At 34.5% G+C, this 21,185-nt stretch overlaps 1 protein-coding gene and 1 pseudogene across 3 annotated transcripts in view; one reads left to right on the forward strand and one right to left on the reverse strand.

Moving 5' to 3' along the window:
- The window catches only part of LOC143688505 (uncharacterized), a 61,399-nt gene that overhangs the window by 39,073 nt on the left and 1,141 nt on the right, over nt 1-21,185 (forward strand). Inside the window, exons 5-6 of one of the 3 annotated variants that reach the window (XM_077166537.1) lie at nt 9,867-9,931; nt 14,440-14,473. The exons of the other annotated variants lie outside the window; for them this stretch is intronic. Coding sequence (XP_077022652.1) covers nt 9,867-9,908 — 42 coding nt within the window. The 3' untranslated portion in view covers nt 9,909-9,931; nt 14,440-14,473. Of the gene's footprint in view, nt 1-9,866; nt 9,932-14,439; nt 14,474-21,185 lie in introns of those variants that run through there. 3 annotated transcript variants of the gene reach the window in all.
- Nucleotides 14,658-15,584, reverse strand: LOC143683045 (centromere protein H pseudogene; annotated as a pseudogene).

Genomic DNA, 21,185 nt, shown 5'->3' on the forward strand with positions numbered 1-21,185 from the left:
CAGCTGCCTTCTGGTACAGATGATGCAAATATAAGTCAAGTGAATAGACTAGTTTAATCATAAAAGAGGATGTGTATGGGAGAGACATGGAAGTTGTTTAAATGGTGGCTGGAAGTGATATTATGATTAACATTAACTCCCAAATTGAATTATGTGATTCCCCCCATTTGAAAATCTCTTCAGATTTATTGTCTATATAATCACAATTAAACTCCTAGTCTAGAAGGCCTTTTCTACAATCTCTATAGCTACTTATACCATCTTATGTTACATTATGCTGAATCTTAAATATTTTTGTGCTCTCATTTATGAACATAGATTACTACATGCTGTCTCTTCTGCCTAGAAGACAGACATAGCTCAAATGTGAAGCCATTTTCCTTAACTTTTAAACAAAAAAGGAAAATACTTTTTACTCTAAGAAGCTCTATTGCCTCATGTCAACATCCAGTCATTTTTTGTCTTTTCATTAATTGCTTTCTGAACTAGAGTTTAAGTTTTTCAGACCATAGACCATTTCTTTATACATACATAAAGAATACATATGTTACATATATATGTGTGTGTATGTATATATATATGCACACAAACAGGATGCAAGCACATATATATATATACACACAACACACATATACATACTACATGATTAGGGCCTAATAATGTTTGCTGAGTGAATTAAATAAAAAAAGAAAGTAAATAGAAACCATTAGCAAGAGCTCTCAGGATTTTTTCCAATCTAGTCCATTTACCTAAAAGTGGCACTTTACTTGATGGCAAATTTCAAGTGAATTTTAATTTTTATTAGAGAGGAAATTTGGCAGACGAGAACTGAGAAATTATTCCAGACATATGAGATATTGTGGAAAAACATGCAAATGAATAGGCAGAGCAGGATAAAAAGGGCAGTAGACATAACTGAAGTGAGAGAAGCAGATGGGGAGTAAGGTAAGAAAAGGTAATTAGTGTGTGAAAGGGTAGTCGGGCTAAACATTTCATTAAAAAAAAACAGTATCTTTCTTCAGCATCTAATAACACCTTATTTCAAAAGTAGTGGTGATTGGCTATGAAGCAGTGCAAAATAGAAGGAAAAGGAGTGTAAACAGAACTGTGACTTTAGTAAAACTGAATAGATCTTGCAATAAATTAGCTGATGTAGACCTTAACAAAAATTTGAAAGTTATCACTGAGTTTCAACATTAAATTATTTAAACAGTATGTAAATATTGTTTTTATTTCCTTTTCTTTTAAAGAAGGTAAAGAGTATCCCTACTTACGAATGACTTTTTAAAATCTTGTTAAAAACCAACAAAAACAAAACAAAAAGAAAACAAAACAAAACAAAAAACCCAAAGTCAAAGAAGGCATTATGGAACTTAACTCATGTTAATTTCAACCAAAAACTATATCATCGTAACAGACCTACAATATGGATACCTTTAATTAGCTGTATTTTAAATCTCCAAAAGAGTTATGTGAGACAGGATGAGAGTAAAATCAGTTTCTCAAAGAGCAAGACTGTTCTCTAAGGAAATTTACATTAGTCATAATTATCAGAATTTTCCATTAACCTTAACACCAGTTGCTCTAAGGAAAAAAAGTTACTGAATAAGAGGTATTTTCCATTACAAGTTAGGTTCTTCTAACTTGATCAGCTAGCCCAGATCAAAATTTTACACATCAATTTATATTATCAAAAGTCTACTTGAATCTCACCTTGTCTATTCTACCAAAAATGATTAACTAATTAACAAGTGTGAAATCACAGTCTGAAAAGGAAAAGAGGTGAAGACGTAATTATATTGGAAAATTTAGAATAAATCGAAGGGGTCCAGGGCGTGATGGGTTGGAAAATAAAACTATCCTTTATACTCAGTTTCTCCCTGATGGAAATAGATTCTCAAAATAAGAAATGACGTCAGGGTAAAGATCAAATGAAGGGTGTTCTCTAGGATACTTTGTTAAGATCTTAGAAAGATTTAAGAAAGATCCTAGTAGATTCTCTCAGGTAGACAATAGGGATTCTAAATATCTTAAAGGCATTGTATCACAGCCACAGAACATACCCAAAGAAAAAGGTTTTTTTTCTCAAAAAGAATTACGGGTGTACCTTCAGGACATGGATTGGCTCTTAATAGATTCACAAGTTCTTAAGAGCATTTTATGATATCACTGACAGCCACAGTTAAAAGAGACCATTCAAAATGATAAGAGAAATAGAGAACCTTAGCTTTCTATGGGTAGGCATGAATTATAAAAGCTACTCAGCTAATGATATGGGCCATTTCTTAAAAAAAAAAAAAATTCAGAGGCTAGAATCAAGAGCCTAGGGGCACAGGCAATAGTTTTAAAAGATAATGGATTAGAGAACAATTCCAAAGGAGCAGAAATGGGCCCAAATCAAGGAACATTCTCTGTCCCTATAGTAGGGGGCTTGACAGTATGTGCCCAAATGAATTTTGAAGTTGCTATGGCCTAATGACTGCTTTGCACTTTCTCTTTCTCCTATCTGTGAATGAGAGTATCTACTGTGGTTATCATGACCATATGATTTTATGTTGGGTGGTAGATGACTTGTCTTTCCTCATCACAGAATCCTGGATGAAGAGAAGGAGTCTTACATGCATTTGTACCTGATACACATCAAAAGATCACTGATGTTGAACCTAATGCCAGGATTGGATGATATTTTGGGTGTCTTGAGAAAGGGTGGTTTCCTTTTACATATGAGGAAGAGGATATGAATTACCAAGACCAGAGGGTAGATTAAGACAGGCTAGTTCAAAATTGGTAGTAATAATTTTTCCTTACTGCATGCATGCATCTTTGCAATATGATCTAGTTGTTATTCCTATGAATAAAAGTATATGGCATTTCCCTGCATCTTGATTCTGAGATTGCCTCAAGATCTGCCTTGATCAAGAGAATATGGTGCAAATAACAATGTGTGATTGTTGAGCCTTTGCCTCAAGAAATCTTCCAACTTCCCCTCTTGTCCTCTTGGAATACTGCCACTGTGAGCAAGCCCAAGTTAGCAATCTCGAGGACGAATCACCGTGAGATGAAGAGAGAGAGAGGCCCAGCCATCTCATCAATGATAGAAAAAATGGAAGTCCCAGACACATGAGTGAGGCCACGTTGCTAGGACCCAGGGAATCCTCCAACTGACTGCAAATGCACGAGTGAGCCCAGCATATACCATGGGAGGTGGAGGAACTGCTCTTCTAAGCTCAGCCTGTATTGCCAGTGCATATAATTGTAAACAAATAATTAATTTTTTTTAAGCCCTGGGCAATTTATTTAACTTTGCCAGCCTATCACTCTATTAAAAAAAAAAAACAAACAACAAAAAACCCCCTACCTTATAGGGATTATGAGTATTGAATGAGAAATTATGTGAACAATGTGAAAAACAATTTTGCAATGCCAATACATTCTAGTACTCACAAATAGTTAATGACAACAACAACAACAATAACCTCTAATGTTAAAAAACATATCCAAGATAGTGGTTTAGAGGTAGCTGTGGATAGAGAGTGGCATCTCTGAGACCAAAACTCTTTTCCCTGCATTACCCTACCTTCCACATTTGTTAGCCTTTCTATAGGGTATATGTTTAGTTGGAAAAAAATCAACCATATTTTAATATCAACAATTATTTATGTTAATAAGTTAAACTACTTTATCCATGATATCTCAGAACAGATGGAACTTATTAAAAGGCACACTTAGAGGCAATGAAAGGAAGATATTTGAAATATTAGATCCTTCCATAGTTACAAAAGGCTGCCTTAAGGATCTAGCATATTATTTGTTACTAAAATGACTCAAGAACAGGTTATATTTCTTCTATAAGGCTACTGACATATGAGCTTAGATATTTTGGCCAGATTATTTTTATGTACTTTCCTAATATTGTATGATAGTAGTCTGCTTTCTCAAATATTTTTTGCATTTTTAAAGGCTAAGGGCAACAGCTTAAGTCTTAAAATACAATCCATACATTCAGAAATTCCTCTGATGTTTTCATTTTTAAACATGCAGATGTACTATACATTACATCACTAAAGCAATATAGGATGAGAAAATTTGAAATCGGTCTTTTCTTCTTTGAGATCAGTATTCAAAACAGTTAATTTTTTTATGTGTTGTCTGTCCAATCGTGTGAAAAAAATAAATTCACTATGCTGAACTTTTTATTGCCCCCAAGAATCTATTTATTTGCTTAACTCATTTCTCCAACAAATATTTATGAAACTTTTATCAAAGTCTTTTTGTACTCTAAGCATCCTGTTATGATAAGGTAATATTTTATGGAAACAGCTAAAATCAAACTTTGACTCCAAATAAGTGAAGACTCAAATATTTCTCGGCTTTTAATTTTAGTTTTCAGCATTTTATGATGATCTCAGAATGTATGCACATATTTACCTAACATCTGATATTTATTGAAACAAAATATATGTACTCAAGATATTATTAAAAATCAATCATAAATCTACTTTGATATCTATATATTGTTTACAAATGAAATGAACTGTTGCTTGGGTTTGGATTTTATTTCAGATAGTAATAAACACTTCCTTGTAATTTTGTTTAAGTGTACAGTGATAAAGGCATATATATATATACATATATATATATAATTCAGCATTAAATATTATATATCTGCAGCATGTAATCTGTTGTTCTCTGCAAGGACAAAATTTATGGAGATAATCAGCAAAAACAAAATGTTTTTATCTATTTCCTTTCAATATAATGAAACCACAGATCAAGAGGTTTTTATATAAAGTAAAAGCATTTCTAATATTTCTAGCTAAACACACCATTTATCTGGTGTGTTATGATAATTTAGCTTTACTTTTTTCTTAACTGGTTGATTTATCCCTGACTTCTTTTCATTGAAGCTTGAACCCAAAATATATTTAAAGAGAAAAAATATATGAGATTATATTTTAAATACCATTTTATCATTTCAATTAAATATAAACTAAATCTCGAGAAAAGCAGTCTAAGGATTTTGTGACATTTTTTGGAGGAAGGGCAGCATTAATAGGGGCCATCTTTGATGTTATTTAGCACAAAAGCAAACCCAGATCTTTTTCTATTTGACATTAAAAATCTGATAATTTGCCTCCCTAAAGAAAAGCACACACAGCTTTTAGACAGACTGCACAGTAAAGAATAATAATATTTTTGTTTACTGAGTTATCAACTGGCATTTCACTGTAAGTCAATGGCCTATCATTGCTACAGCATATTAGACCTCAATCTGGCACCTACAAATGTCAAGAGTATAAAAAAATATAGGATGAAAATCAAAAGCATGTTCCAAATTCCCCCCAAAATAAAAATAAATAAATAAAAAAGGAAACAAAGTTCACCTACACATATTTGCCAAAGAGATCAGTGCAATACTCAGCTGTCAATCTAGAAAAACAATGAGGGAGCCACACTGTCAGTAGGACAGGATAATAACATTTCCAGCAGATGTTCAGGCAGGGCTCTAATGTTTACTGATCTCCCTTGGTAAGCACTTAATTTCTTTATCATATGCAGGCTTGGCAAATCGTACTTCATCAAAACTGTATTGTGAAATATTAATATGTCATATGATAACAAAACTCCATAGAATAACCTTTGTCATACTAAGAACATCCAAATTTCAAATGTCAAGATTCTGCATTTTAATACATTTTAAATAGCTCCTTGAATTGGCATAATAAATGATAACAAGGCTTATTTAAATTGGTATGTTAAAATGTTACACAAATAGATAATATTTTAATAGACATATTTGTTAAGAGGCTGTGGGATAACCATGCATTCGTATACTGAGTTGTACAGCACAACGTTTCATCAATAAGAAAGCACAGACGTTCATAAGACATAATTATATTCTTACAAAAGTTTTAATCACTAATTACAGCCAATATACGAAAACAACAAAAAATTAGCTCTCTTTGAAGCAAACTGACTACTTTGTAAAATCATGAATGGAGCAAAAATCATGGTTTGAAAATGGCAATATATAAGCTCATGGTGTTATCATTATTTTTGTCATTACAATCTGCACAAATATGTTTAGAATACTTTTTTTGCACAAATACTTTGTTATGCCCACTATGAAAGAAGATAAAATAGAGCTTCTTAAAATCCCCCATCATTATGTTTCACATGCCAAATTTAATTTGCATTTGTTTATAACTCTCCTTTTGAACCAGCATCACAAACTTCTGAATTGATAGATTAAATTCAAATTGGAGGTTGAGAAGGAAGTCGGTGTCTACATTTATTTCTGCTGGTGATCCTATTAAGGGCAACTGCTTCTAGGTTACTGAAAGAGACAACATCTCAAATCAATGCATGTCACCAACAGAGTAAAGACAGATGTCTCTGATTAATCAGAATTCAATTTTTATAAGCAAAAAACCCCAGCAAATTGAAAGCAAAAATTTTTTCCTACAATTCTTCTCTTGTGCTCATTAGCCTCCTAATATCATTTATATATAAAAAATTTAAATAGAATAACAAATATATAGCCATTAAATGCTATCTGGGACTCAGTTTTAACCAATAGATTAACCATTTAATGATGGCATCACAGTGGCTCTTAATGGACAAACTAAAAAAAGACAAATATATCATCAATATTTCATACTGGTTGTAAACTCACTGTATTCTAAAACTGAATCTACTGTGCTACATTTGTTTTACAATATTTTAAATAAAAGTATTTCTAAATTTTCAACCGATTCACTTGAAAATGAACTTCCCCTTAGCTTAATAATTAAAAATCAAAATATGCAAAAAAGTATATTTTCATGCACTTTTTTCCCTAACTTTTGAGGAGTCTCTAGATTTCCTTGACCACATTTATACATAGCATCTTGTAAAGCTGTCAGAATAAGACAGCCGTAATGGTTAAGCCATAACAATGCCAGCTATTGATCCTAGGAAGAGGAAAAAGAGAGAATGTGTTTAATGGGGCATGTTTGTTCTCTATTATTTTCTTTGCCTAAGGATAAGGCTGATTTAAATAATGACACCTTATTTTCAGTCACTAGATTCATAGATTCTAATGCATCAATTATTACTAACTACCAGTTAATACTAAATACATTGATAGATTTAGCATCTATAATTTCATCAATAAAAGGACTAAGAAATGTTAAATTCTGCTGTTCTTTTCCAATTCAGAACCTTAATAAGGATGCAACTTTCTATTGGATAAATCATTCTACTTTGAAAACATGCATTTGCTCTTTCTAAAAAAAATTAAATGTGCTTTCATATTGTAAAGAATCGATCTCAACTTTAATATCTAGTTCATTTCTACTGAGTATACCCAGTTTCAGGATGAGGACGAAGTTGTACTACTATGTGAAACTCAAGGCATTTACATTTTAAGGCAAGTTTATAGATTCAAAGATTCAAGAACAATCTTATTTACAACCAGAACCAATGATACAGTGATTCTTTTTGACATGAACCAGATGTCAGGATTTTGTAGAAGGCGCCTACTATCTCTCTAACTTTGAATTCAGGTGTGTGCTCTCAGTCACACATATCCAGAAATCACAAAACTACTAATAATATCAAAATTAACATGCATTCAGTTGTGATTATGAAATGAAATAGTCACTTTTGCATTATATATATTTTGATGCTCTCAAGACAATATAAAACGAGAAAACACATGCCATCCTCCACCCCCATGCCTTGGAATAGAAAGAATGGAAAGAAAGTAAAGTCTAAAGGGCAATGATAGGTCTTGTCAATAATTTAATCACTCTTATTTCTGAGTGAAAAATATTTCCCATATAATATTAGTGCCCCAGTAAAAATGCATGGTGGACATTTAAACATGACTTTAAGTATATTTTCTTACCTTATCAAGAAAAAAAGTTTTCATCAAAGCAAAAGCCCACCCAGCTTCAAATGCTCATCGAATCATTGATGCACTGGTGGTTGGAGTTGCACTAGCAAGACCAAAAGGATTTGTGAACTTCAGTCCAGCCATTTCCACAAAATGTCCACCGTATCAATTGGCATATAAAAGATAGGCAGATCAGGCTTGGCAGAAACTGAAGCTCCATATTGTGACTGTAAAAACACAAACAAAATAATTGTTCTTGCATCACATCTGATTTATCCCGATAATCTCGTATGAAAATCTCAACACAGCGTTTGAGTTCATGTAGATTTAATCATTCTGTTCACAATGATGAAAGATGGGGAAAAAATCAATTAGCAATGAACCAAATTTGTATAATACCATCCTTTTCTAATTTAAAAGACAGTATGGAGAGTATTAACATCAGTAATATCAAATAAATAAATATGCAAAAACCTCTGTTTAAAATATACTGAGATACAAATGTATAAGGAGAAAATTATAGAATTTAACTCCCTGGTCTCATTAACCAGGATCTTTGTACTTAATTTGTGGAAATATTTTCAGTGCTCAGACATATGAGCCACAAATCAGGAGACCTAAATTGAATCTCCCAGTAATCTTACTACTGTTGATATGGTTTTAGGAAAGTCACCTAACTTGTCCATGTCTTTTCTCTATAGTTTTCAGAATAGCAGCACGTATGCTGGTTGCCTAGTCCCTGTCTCATAGGGATATTGGAAAACGTACAAGACCATAAGCCATAGAGAGACATCTGATTTGTAAAGTGGGTACAGCATTCACGTGCATGAGGGGAATCTGTTTCTTCAAGTACCAAACAGTACCTAATAGATAATTTGTTGAACAAAGTCTTCAAGTGGTACTCAAAAAGCTTTCATTGAGAAAGTTCACCTTTCTCAAATGATCAGTGTAATGATGGTATCTTGTAGGGTTATGAGATCATTGAATGAAAACGTCATGCAAAGTGCATGCCACACTGAAGCATAGTAGGTGCTTGCTAAATGTAGGCCCCCTTTCCTTCTGGAGAAGTTATTTAAAAATCTCATCAGGCCTTTGTAAAGTCTCTCTCTGTGTCTGTCTCTTTCTATTTATCTATGAAAGACAAAACTGGCAAATATGAAAAGGATGCTTTTTTGTTCAGCAAAATTGGTTACTGAATGGACAGGGCAAGGTAATTCAAAAGTAAGAAAGCATTTCTCTTGTGAATCATCACTCAAAAGAAAACTTATTTGAGTAGAACTTCAATTTTACAAGAGTGTGCCTTGTGTAGATACAGATTGCCATGACTTGCTTAGAAATTGTGTCTTGCCCTTCAACATTTATAATGTAAAGCAAAGTTCACTAGATATGTAAAAAGGCATCAAGTTTGTCAAGCAAAAGACTAGTATATCTTTTTTATCTGCAAAGAAGTACCTGATGGCGTGGCGTCTTCAAGCTACAGCAGGCACCTTCTGCCAGGGATGTGTTAGGCATCCAGGCACATTTCTGAATACTGGTCAGTATTGCAAACATTTGGGTTATCTGTCCTCACACAGGATCACAATGCTATTGAAAGGATTATTGTCAAAGATAAAGCTATCATGTATAATGTAGGGAATAAGTGTGTGTGAGTATGAGTATGTTCAGGTATGGTTGTAGAAGAGAACTCATCTTTGATGATATTTTCTTAGCTCTGTTTAATCATGATTTAAATTAAAATAATAAAGATAGATTACACTAAGGTAGAATTTTCTGTCACCAAGATTTGATTGATACTGAGAAAAACAGAGAAGCATGCTTTCCTTGTTTGGAGAATCTTAGAAACAACACTTGGAAAACTTCTGTCTGATGCTGTAGCAGAAATATTTGTAGTCCCGTATTCGGCATGAGGTGACATGGATGACACTACAAGGTTTCTCCTTGTTTTAGGGCTTTTTATTGAATCATCTAATATCCTTTCATTTTGCAGATGAATTTGTTTCTTCATAATTGTAACTGCATATGGCACTAGGCAACAGTTCAAGTAGGGAGGAGGTATGTATATATGCATACATATATTTGTAGTTCAACTTACTTTCTTCATTTGTGTAAGTTAAAAGTAAACTAGATATTGCTCTGGAATTCTTAAGAAGGTTGTTGCCTTAATATTTAGAAAGGAAATGACTTGAACAAACTATATAAATGTTCCTTAAGCATCAAACAAACAAAAGAAAACACCAAAAGCAAAAAAATAAACTCACAAAATTCTCTTAAATGAGGATAGCTTCTTGCAAAATACATTCTTTTCTTTTAATGACAAAAATGCAATTGACATGTATGTGCACCTGTATATGCATATAAACTGAAATCTTCAATCTATTAGGCAGATATTTGTTTCATCCTTTGCAAACAAGGCTATTTTTTGTTTTGTTGTTTTGTGACTTTTTACAACTGAGTGGTGTTACAACAGCACAGTCTGTTCAGCATCACAATGTACAGATACCCTAACAGATGCCTCCTTTTCTGTGGTTTAAAAGCTTGTTCTTTCTGCACCTTTGCTTGGGGAGCTCATGTATCTCAAGTTTAAGCTCTGACCACAAAGCTATTTCTTCCCAAAACTTAGTCTCAAGCTCCAAATTCAGATGTCCAAGAGATTTTAAGAACTTTTGGCCATGAATGCTTTGCCCTTACTTCAAGTTCAACCCATTCAAAATGAACTTCATTATATTTCCTTCTAAAGAAAATATGGTCTGGATTTTCAATTTCAGAAACCATTTTTCTTCCAGTTATCCAATATTGTTAGTAAATAAAAACACACAGAAGCAACCTAGATGTAGAACAATGGATTAGTTCCATAATTCCTTAATAATACAACTGTATGAAGGAATGCTATGCTGCCATTAGAAATGATGCAGGAGAAAATAATGTGTTGGCATAAGGTGTTCAAAATGTACCAAGTGAAAAAAATGGGTTAATATTATATGTAAGTCCAACATTTTTGGTAAATTATAGCTATATATAATATAGCTATAATTTTTGCTGCATTTCTCCATTTATTATAAAGAGAAAACAACATGATAAACAGAGTTATCGCTCAGAATTGGGGTTTGAGATGCTTTTTATTTTTAGAGGTTTATTATGTTTTTTATATTCTCAATGTGAACCAAAATTTTAAAGTTACGAATTTTTTTTTAAAGAATGATACACTAAGTTCACTAAGTGAGGAACAAGCTAAATAGATGGCTCTTTAGCATCTGCCACAGATTGTCCCAATCAACCTTTTAGGTTTTATTTATAATTATTCATACAGGTGAAAACATTTAGAATTAAAACAATCAAAGAGATGAGCTACCTTCAAGGCTTCATTTTACTAAGAGGGAACTAAAGCCAAAGGAGGTTCAGTGACTAACTGTAAGTTACTCAATTAGTGGTAAAGCCACAATAAAATAATTTTCTGTTTTTATTTTCATTACCTTAAGCCACTATTCAAAAACAAAGATTTCAGTTTTTCTTCCTCTCAAATATTTTTTGCCCCCCCCCGACACTGCACCTTTAACAGGTCATTTTTCTTCTCCATTTACTGAAAAGCTACCCATTCTTAAGCCTTTCCAATTCACTATAGCCAAATTTATTACTTGGAACTACTTCTAAGGCAAATACATCATTATATATGTATAAATTATATTGAAAATATTTGGTTTATGTTTAAGCTTTGGCTTACTTAAACTTCCCCTTATCATTGAGGAAACAAAGGGCCAAATTTCTTTATATTGCATATATCATAGTTTCCTTAATGTGATACTAAAATACATGGAATTTAAGGACAGTTCCTCAAAATAATAAAAAGCATATATGAAAACCCACAGCTAACATCCATGATCATACACAAAAATTAACTCGAAATGGATCAAAGATCTTAAAATAAGAGCCAAAACTATAAAACTCATAGAGGAAAGCATAGGTAAGCATCTTCAGGACCTTGTAATAGCCAATGGTTTCTTCGACTTGACACTCAAAGAAGAGGAATAATAGGAAAAAAATAGATAAATGGGACTTCATTAAAATTAAAAACTTTTATGTGTCAAAGAACTGTATTATGAAAGTAAAAGGACAAACCATAGAATCAGAGAAAATATTTGTAAGCAACATATCTGATAAGGGTTTAATATCCAGAATAAATAAAGAAATCCTACAATGTCACCACAAAAAGACAAATAATACAAATTAAAATGAACAGATTATTTGAATAGATATTTCTCCAAAAATGGAGAAATGTCCAGAAAGCATATAAAAATTTGCTCAGCATCATTTGTCATTAGGGAAATGTAAAGCAAAATCACTATATACCACTTCACATCCACTAGGATGTTTATTATTTAAAAAATGGAAAATAAGTGCTGGAGGAGGTGTGGGGAAATGGGAACACTTGCTCATTGTCGATGGGAATGTAAAATGATTTAAGTGCTGTGGAAAAACAGTTTGGTGATTTCTCAGAAAGCTCTCACCACATAACCCAGCAATCCTGCTTCTAGGTATATACGCAGAAGAATAAGCAGGGGATTGAACAAGTATTTGCACACCAATGTTCACAGCAGCATTATTCACAATGGCCAAAAGACTGACGTAACCCAAGTGTCCGTCAGCCTATGAGTGGGAAAACAAAATGTGGTATACTCGTACAATGGCCTGCTATTCAGAAATAAAAAGGAATAAAGTTTGGTTACACGTGACAACACGGATGAACCTTAAAGACACGACACTGAGTGAAATAAGTGAAACACAGCAGGAGAACTATTGTATGATCTCTCTGACAGGAAATACATAGAATAAGCAAATTCACAGAGTCAGAAACTATAATACAGATTACCAGGGACCAGGATGGGAGTAGAGGATGGGTATTGACTACATAACTGGTACGGAGTTCCTGTTTGTGGGATTGGACAAGTTTTGGTAATGGATGGGGGTGATGTTAGCACAACATTGTTAATATAATTATAATTAACACCACTGGATTATATATTTGAATGTGGTTAAAAGGAAATTTTAGGTTGTTTAAATGTTACTAGAATAAACATTTTTGAAAAACATGACTACATAACCAGTGATATCTAATGTAAACTATGGACTATAGTTTATAGTATGATTATAACATAATTTTTCATCAATTGTATGCAAGAAAGGCACCATACTTATTTGAAGTGTTAATAATAGGGAAAACTGTGTGTGTGGGTGGAGTGAGGTGCACACAGGAACTCTGTATCTTCTGCAAGGTTTTTATGTGAGCCTACAACTGCTCTAACAAAAATCAATCAATCAATCTGGATTTTGCCAGGACCTTTTGGTTTTTCAAAATGCATATAATGAAGAAAAAAAAAGGAAAACTACAGAATCAGAAGAGTCTAAAGTAATAAAAAAATTGAAATAAGAATGGGAGGAGTGGCAAAAAAATAAAGACAAAGGGAAAGAATATATACCCAGCAGATTTTCAGAATGTAAAGATAAAAACTAACATCTTTTTTAGAAGCCATTTCCAGTCATGTGACATATTAAAACTGAGATAGATGTGGATAGGTGAGTTTTTTTTTTTTCAATTTTGCTTTATTTCTCCCGTCAGCATGTTTTGGGGGGAGAGTAAAGCTTTTAGTCACTTCCAGTTGATTTTTTTTTAATTAACTCATGACATCAAAGACCGAGCAGTCCCAAATTTATAAGAACTACATTTATTTTGTTTCATTTCATTCCCATCTGCAATTTACTTCAAGGCTATTTGCTACCTAAAGAAGGAAGTATAAGCTCATTAGTATTATATTTTTCCATCATCTGCTTCTACCCCTGCACCCCACCCCACCTACATTTCTAATCTCTCCTCTTGCCACTCCTCCAGCCATCTTGCCCTTCAATTGATTAAATGCGTATTTCTTAAACAAAACAATCTCATTAACGCATCTATACAGTAGCTTTTTAATTTTTTTCTGAAGTATTCTTTTCTGCCTAGTCTGTCTGTTTTCATAATTCCAACTAATCCTTCAAGAGGCAGTGCTGGCATCCTCTCCACTGGGAAGCGTCCGTGACTCAGCACAAGCAAGGTCATTGCTCTGCACTCGTTTGCTCGCATCTGTGTCTGTCTCCTGCTTCATTTAATTTCAGCACCATGGATAAAATTTGGTAAAAAAAAAAATCTCAAAATGTATGTTGAATGTATCAAACCAGTGATCTTAGGTACTTAAATCTTTTTATATCAGTCTTCAGTTAAGATGATAAGTTTAGATGAAATAATAACAAGGTTCATTCTAGATATATAAAATAGAGATCCTAAAATTCTAATGAAGAGTAACATTCAACTTTTACTTCTGGAAGACTGTTGAACTGGCAAAGGCTCTAAAAAGAGCCATCTAGTGGCAAAGGTTAAGTAACTGTTCTGGGCAATTCAGTTACTATATGATAATATGTGCATTCTATAAGTCAGTGATAAAGTGGCATGAAAATATACCAAACTCAGATTTCTCACAGACTAACCTAACATGAAATATTTTTTCCTGCCCTCCCTGAATTTTGACTTCCAGTTTAAAATGGATTCCTTTGGTTGCAAGTAACAGATACTAGTCTCAGGTGGTTATTATGAGGATACAGGGGTATCTCAAGAAACACAAGCAGAAATAAAACAGGACATCAGAAAGGCGAGAAATGATGGTGGATAGCCCTAAGATCTGTCTTTATTCTCTGCACATCTGTGTTACTCTTCTGCCGCATGGCTTCCTCTGTTCTTGTATTAGAATAGTTCCAAAAACTCTGAAAATACATTTCACTTTGCTATTTAAATGATGTATCAAAAACAAAAACAAAAAAATGTCTACAAAGAATTCTTATTAAATCATGAATACATTCTTTTCAAGTTGCAGAACAGTTTCCTTAAGGGCAGAATCTTCTGCCCAGTTGGCTTTACTCCCCAAAATGAGGTTCTGGAATACATGTTGAATAACTGTCGTAATCTGCATCTCCAACTGTAGGTTTTGTTGTATGGTCTTTATCTTGTCTGAATTTTCCACACTGTCCAAATCACCTTTCTGTTTGTTCTTTTCAGTCTGTATTTCTAAAAGTTTACTTTCTGAAGCTTGTTTTAATTGCAATCTCTTCTTTCTAACATCAAGCAGTTTTTCCTCTAAATCCCAAGATTTCCGTTGTGATTTCATTATTAACTTATTTAACTTTAATACATTTTTCATGCTGTCCATGAGCAAACTAGTTTTGGTGTCAGTTTTCTCTAGGTTTCTTTTAAGTGCAGATGAAAGCTGCATCCTTTCTAATGCAAGACTTTTCATTTCAAAAGCAATTTTTGACTCTTCAATTTCATTTTCCAGGTCTTCAATTTTAGCCTCAATTTGCTTTTCTTGCATGATTTGCTCTGGAGTTTTTTCTTCATTTGCATCAACCATTGATTTATATTCCAAAAGTTGTTGTTTTGTTTGTGCTCTCAGTCTGAGCAGCAGGGTCTTGCGATCGATCCTCGCTGCCCGCCGCCTCGGCGCCGGCGACCGGCAGCTGCCCGTCTTCCCCGCCCTCCGCGCCCGAGTCCGCGGGCTCGGCGACGGCTCTCGCTTCCGGCTGCTTCTCCATGGCCGGCTGGCGCGGAGAGCTGCCACGCGGGAGGGGAGAAGGGCCAGCAAACGGGCCGCGCCTCAGAGGAGATTCCCGCCGCCGAGCCGAGGACCGGAAGTGGCCGGGCTGTTTCTTGATCCATAATAGCTCAGCTGATTGCCAACTTACAGGCCTAGCCCAGTCCATTCTGAACTCTGCATATTAGAAAGATATGGGGAGGGCGGGCCACGGTGGCTCAGCAGGTAAGAATGCTTGCCTGCCAAGCCTGAGGACCCGGGTTTGATTCCCGGTGCCTGCCCATGTTAAAAAAAAAAAAAAAAAAAAAGAAAGATATGGGGAGTTTTAAAAACTTCTGCTGTCCAGGCCAGACTCCATAGTAATTGTATCAGAATCTCTGGAAGTGGGACTTAAACATTAGTTTTTGTTTTGTTTTTTTTAAAAAGCTTCCCAAGGGATTGCACTGGGCATCCAAGTCTAAGAACCAATTCTCCAGCCATGGATAGAGACTTGCCCTAACTCTTATTTCTTAGTGAGAGATTCTGGTTTGGCCATGCTCACGTTGGATGTTGACTTCCATGAGGGTGACACTATGCAAATGAATGGCTGTACTATCCTGTTCCAAACAAGTAAGCATTGTTGCAAGCTGGGCAGATACTCCAAAAGGGGCTTATATGGGTCCCTTCATCTGATTACAAAATATCAGCTGTGTCAACTACCAATATGTTGTCCAAATATCAAGGCTTAGTACAAAAAAATAGCACACTTGCTTTATTCTCAAAATCAACAAGATAGGCATCAAGCATTGTATTTACAAATAATATGTGCTGTGCCAGACCCCGTGATGGGTTTTTTGTACTTATTCCCTGTTTTTGATCCTAAGAATTCTTCAAGTTAAGCATTCTGTTATTGAAAATGAGGAAAACGAGGTTTGTCCAAAGGTAAGCAGCTGACCAGTGATACAGCAATACCTAAACCCAAAGCCTGCATTTTCTACATTATATCAAGAGTCCCACATCTACATCAACATATTCTTTTTTATAAAATATTAATATTCTAAAAACACACATGGCTTGAAGTTATTCCTGATGGTTTGAGTGCATACATGAATACTTAAGATTCTAAAAGTACATAGCACTTAGATATTAATAGGATACTCGATCACAATACCTTTCTTTTGAGAATAGAAATAAAAACAAATATGATCTTAAATTATAATGGCCCTTTCTTATATTATTATTCTTTACCACTAGTATTCTTCCAATGGCTGGGTCATGGTATTTTAGACAAATAAACTTACATGTATCATGGATGTTTTATTAGAATGAATTTTTTTATAAAATAAAGAAAATCACTGTTAAAATCACTGTTAAAAAGGAAGAATAGCAGTGGTGTTATGTTTGATTGAGAAAGTGAAAATAACCACTATGTTCCATACAATTTAAAATATCAAACAGCTTTCACTTAATCATTTTATTTATATTTCCTTGTGATATAACTAGAGTGCCCCCTATCTCGGGGTACAGCTGGTCTAAAAGCATCCATTCTGAGATTATTTTAAAGCAAAGGACAAATAATATTGTGTTCCTACTTATGGCTAGAATAATTCAAGCTCCATTACTTTGCACTCTGAAGAAAAGTCTATTGAGGGAAAAAACTTGCAAAGAAGAAATGAATTTGGGTTAGTTGCTTTCATAGTGGAAAGGCCTAGGTAGAGTGATTATAACATAATCAGATTTCATTTCTCCATTTAGAGAAATTACTATCCTTAAGGGAAAATTTCAGAAAAGATATGAGGTTATAGAATATTTTCTAAAAAGTAATGATTCTATTTTGCTCACTTCTTTAAAGAACTACATTTATATTGCTCTTAGTAGAATGCAGAATAAGGCTAGAAAATTAAATGATATTAACTCAAATCCTGTGACCATTTCTCCATCTGAACTCTACCCCTACCGCCAACTCTTTGGCTCCTTAGCAAATTAATGTAGTCTCACACAAGATTCCCCCTCCTCAACTTCCTCAGTTTCCCCATTTGGTTTACTACACTACCATTTATCTAGTTTAAGTAAAAATTGTATGCATCATTCTTGGTATCTCATTCTCTACTTCTACTCCACCAGTAAAGCTAATGATTTCTATCTCCAAAATAATGAATCCATGCACCCCTATCCATTTTCATTGTCACCATTAAATCCAGGGACTACTTTTTACTGAATTTACTTGTATTCTTTGCCTCCTACTACAATCCAATCTTCACTTTGCATAGAATAGACCCCCCCTTTTTTTTGGCATGGGCAGTCTCCAGAAATTGAACCCAGGTCTTTGACACAGCAGGCAAGAATTCTGCCACTGAGCCACCGGTGCACCACCCTAGAACAGCCTTTTAAAAATCAAAATCATATGAAATTGATTGTGTTATGCTGTTGATCAAAACTTCTTATTATCTTATAATTACATTTTACTAATTTTTCAGTCTTTATCATCCTACAAGGGTTTTCATGAGCTGGTCCTATCCCTCTGTCCAGATTTACCTTTCACCGTTCTTTCTGAAAATACTCCACATCATAGTCACATGTGGCTTTCAGCAAACTCTCTTTCCCTGGACATTTATACTTGCTACTCTCTCTTCCTGGAATGCTCTTTTTGTGATTCTTTTTCCATATAAACTTTACTCCCACTGCCAAGCACCAGCTCTTTTAACAACCGAAGGTGGTATCACCAACGAGTCAGCTGAACTGAACTTGTAAAATGTGCTTCCTAAACCCCAAATGTCCCATAATCTAAAAGGTTTCCTCAGCATATTCAATTGTTTAACAATAATTTATCAAGGACCTACTACATAGCAGGCATTGTGTCCAGATGCTAGGAACACAGCAGGAAACAAAGCACATTTTCCAGTCTTACAGTTTTCATAATACAGTGTGATGGTGGGGGAGGGAAGAAGACAGACAAAAAGACAGATGTGTGCGCATACCTGTGGGTGTAGATTTGTGTGTCTAAGTGACTTACCTTCAAAAATAGAATGCAGAATATGTGGGCTAGGGAGCAGGGTGGCTGAGAACAGGGGAGGTGGGTATTTTGTGTGGCTACAGAAGGCCTCTGACGAAGTGTCATCTGAGCAGATACCAAAAGCAGGTGAGCATAGCAGAGAAGTCATGCAAATATCAAATTTCTAGTATTCTCTTTCTATGGCTTTGACATGAATGGTCCAATTTTTTAGTCAATTGAACTATGGCAATAATACTGCTTTTCTTTACAATCTACTAATTAATATCAACTGATAAGAAAATAATACATAAACTGTTACTCAGAGCTTCTATTTCATACAAATATGGTCTGTTCTAAGGAAAAAATAGTGAATTAACTTTAAGAAATGGCTTGTAAGTTAGCTAGGATCCCAAAAATATAACAAATAACATGTTGACAAATTTTCCAAAGTGTCAATCAAGGAGGTAACCATGGCCATATTCACAGGCCCAGGGGCAAGGTGGTGACACTGCTGACAAGATGTCAATGACTCGGGTAAGAAGAGCCTGGTGACCAGGACAGGGTGGTGCCTGACAGCAGATCCATGTAGCACAAAGGAATCTGTGTGATCCCGGTGACAGTGATGATGGCAAATAAAAGCAGTTGACATTTAAGAAAGGTGACAGCAGTGATGTTAAATATTAAGACTTAGAATAAAAAACTCTCAAAATTGTAAGTCAACAACCTCCCAACCAGTACCTGTTTTTGTGTTAACCTATTAAACCTTGTGTTTCTAGGAGGAGAAATCTCTGAAATATGCTACAGTGGGGATAGCATGCAGGGAGAAAACTAGTACATATTCACTCAGAGGTCACATATCTTTGTGATCCTGAAAAAAAAAGAAAAGGTCAGTTATGCCACTTTAAACTTCATTTTTCTCATCTTTAAAAAGGGAATAACAATACCTATTATGAAGGATGTTGTGAGGATCAAATGAGATAAGTAGGAGAGCACTTACACTAATTCCCTCAATAAGTATTTACTGACCAATCACCATCTGTGGGTAGGCACAGTTCTGAGTACCAGGAATCCACAGAGGATAAATCTGATAAAAAAATAAATGCAGAGACCATGCTCCCATGGGATGTTGTCTGGCATAGAGTGACAGTGCAATACATGGGAAGTGAGCTAAATATTAAATAAGGTAAAATTTGAGAACTGGTACATGAATTACAAAAACCCAATACCACTGGCTCTCTTCCCCAATCTGGCACAGAGCTCTTTGTGGCTGGTAGAGAGTTAGCTAAGTGTGCTACCCTTCAGCAGGGGCTCAGCTGAAGAGAACCCCACAAAGAGGAGGCAGGATGGTTACTGAAAAGAACAGCAAGGCTAGAAATTGGAAAACTTGGTTTCTAGTCTCAGCATGGCCATTACCTAATTTTAAGACATTAAGAGAGGCAGCACATGTCTCCTAGTCACTTTTATGGATGTTTTTTTCCGTCTTTATCTGTTTGGGAATCTTTATCATATCTATTTTAAAGCTCTTTCAGATAGTTCTATTATCCTGAATGAATTTTTCTACTAATTGAGTTTATTAATTTAATGCTTGTTCCTAAGTTTCCTAACCAATATCTTTAAGTGTTGAAAAAAATGATATCAGCACAAAGTTTTCTACTTTGTAAATTTGGGAAACATGTCTGCTCTCCAGAGGTAATTTTGAGTAGAATGTGCATGCTAAGCCCCTAAAAGATAATTAATACATAATTTGTATTTAATAAATTAGATTCTTTATTTTTAACACATATTATTAGGGACTTAGAACCATACCAAGTTCACTTCTTTGGATGAAAATAGTGATGCTCAAAATAACATTTCCAAAATTTAAAATTGTTAAGGGCTTAACCTGGGAATTGCATTTCTCTGATGACACTGCTATCTTCAGAGTTGTAAATGAGAGAACCCAAAAAGGAAGCATGATGTTGCCAAAGGTCCAAAGGCAGAATCAATGAGTAATTGACCCAGGACTGAACCCAGGTTTCTTTGACTTTCAGGCTTCCCTTTCATCCCTTGCGTCTAGATATGTTCCAGTGTGATCCTTTACAACTTGTGTAAGATTCAAGTTTGCTAAATCACTGAAATGCAAAGGGATACAATTCTGGTAAAAATTTCTAATTGGGTTATTGGGCATTGGACTTCCCCCACCAAATTAAAAAGCTTTTGATGCTTTGTTCTACTGTGATATTGTTATTAATCCCAGGCATCAGGGCATTTGAGATTTGTCATGGTATTTATAGCACCTATGGGTCATTTGGACCAACTGACACTGGCTACTTTTTCTTCATACTGCATCAACACACAGGCACTATATGGCATGAATCAGATTTATCAGAGTTATATTTCTGTCCATTCTATTCTTGAGCTATCTCTGACTGAAGTAGCAATCTATTGCTGTATTGGTAAGGAAATATTCTGCCTTTATGGAGACAATTTCATTTTAAATTACTTTTCAGGTCAAATGCTGCCATTTAATAAACGTTTGGAACACTGTACAAAATCAATAAAAGGCATTAAAATTACTTATTAGTCATGGTATTTTCTTCTTCTATCACCATCTAGATTGTTTTTGACAGCTCCATTAAGTATTAGCTTATTCCCCACTTTTTCCTTGATTTCCTTTTATAGTATACAAATGTTATAAAAAATAAGACCCCTTCTTACACAAAAAGGTGTATGTTATTACAAAAAT

Source organism: Tamandua tetradactyla, chromosome 1, assembly GCF_023851605.1.
Source record: "Tamandua tetradactyla isolate mTamTet1 chromosome 1, mTamTet1.pri, whole genome shotgun sequence".
In the NCBI taxonomy this organism is placed as follows: Eukaryota; Metazoa; Chordata; class Mammalia; order Pilosa; family Myrmecophagidae; genus Tamandua; species Tamandua tetradactyla.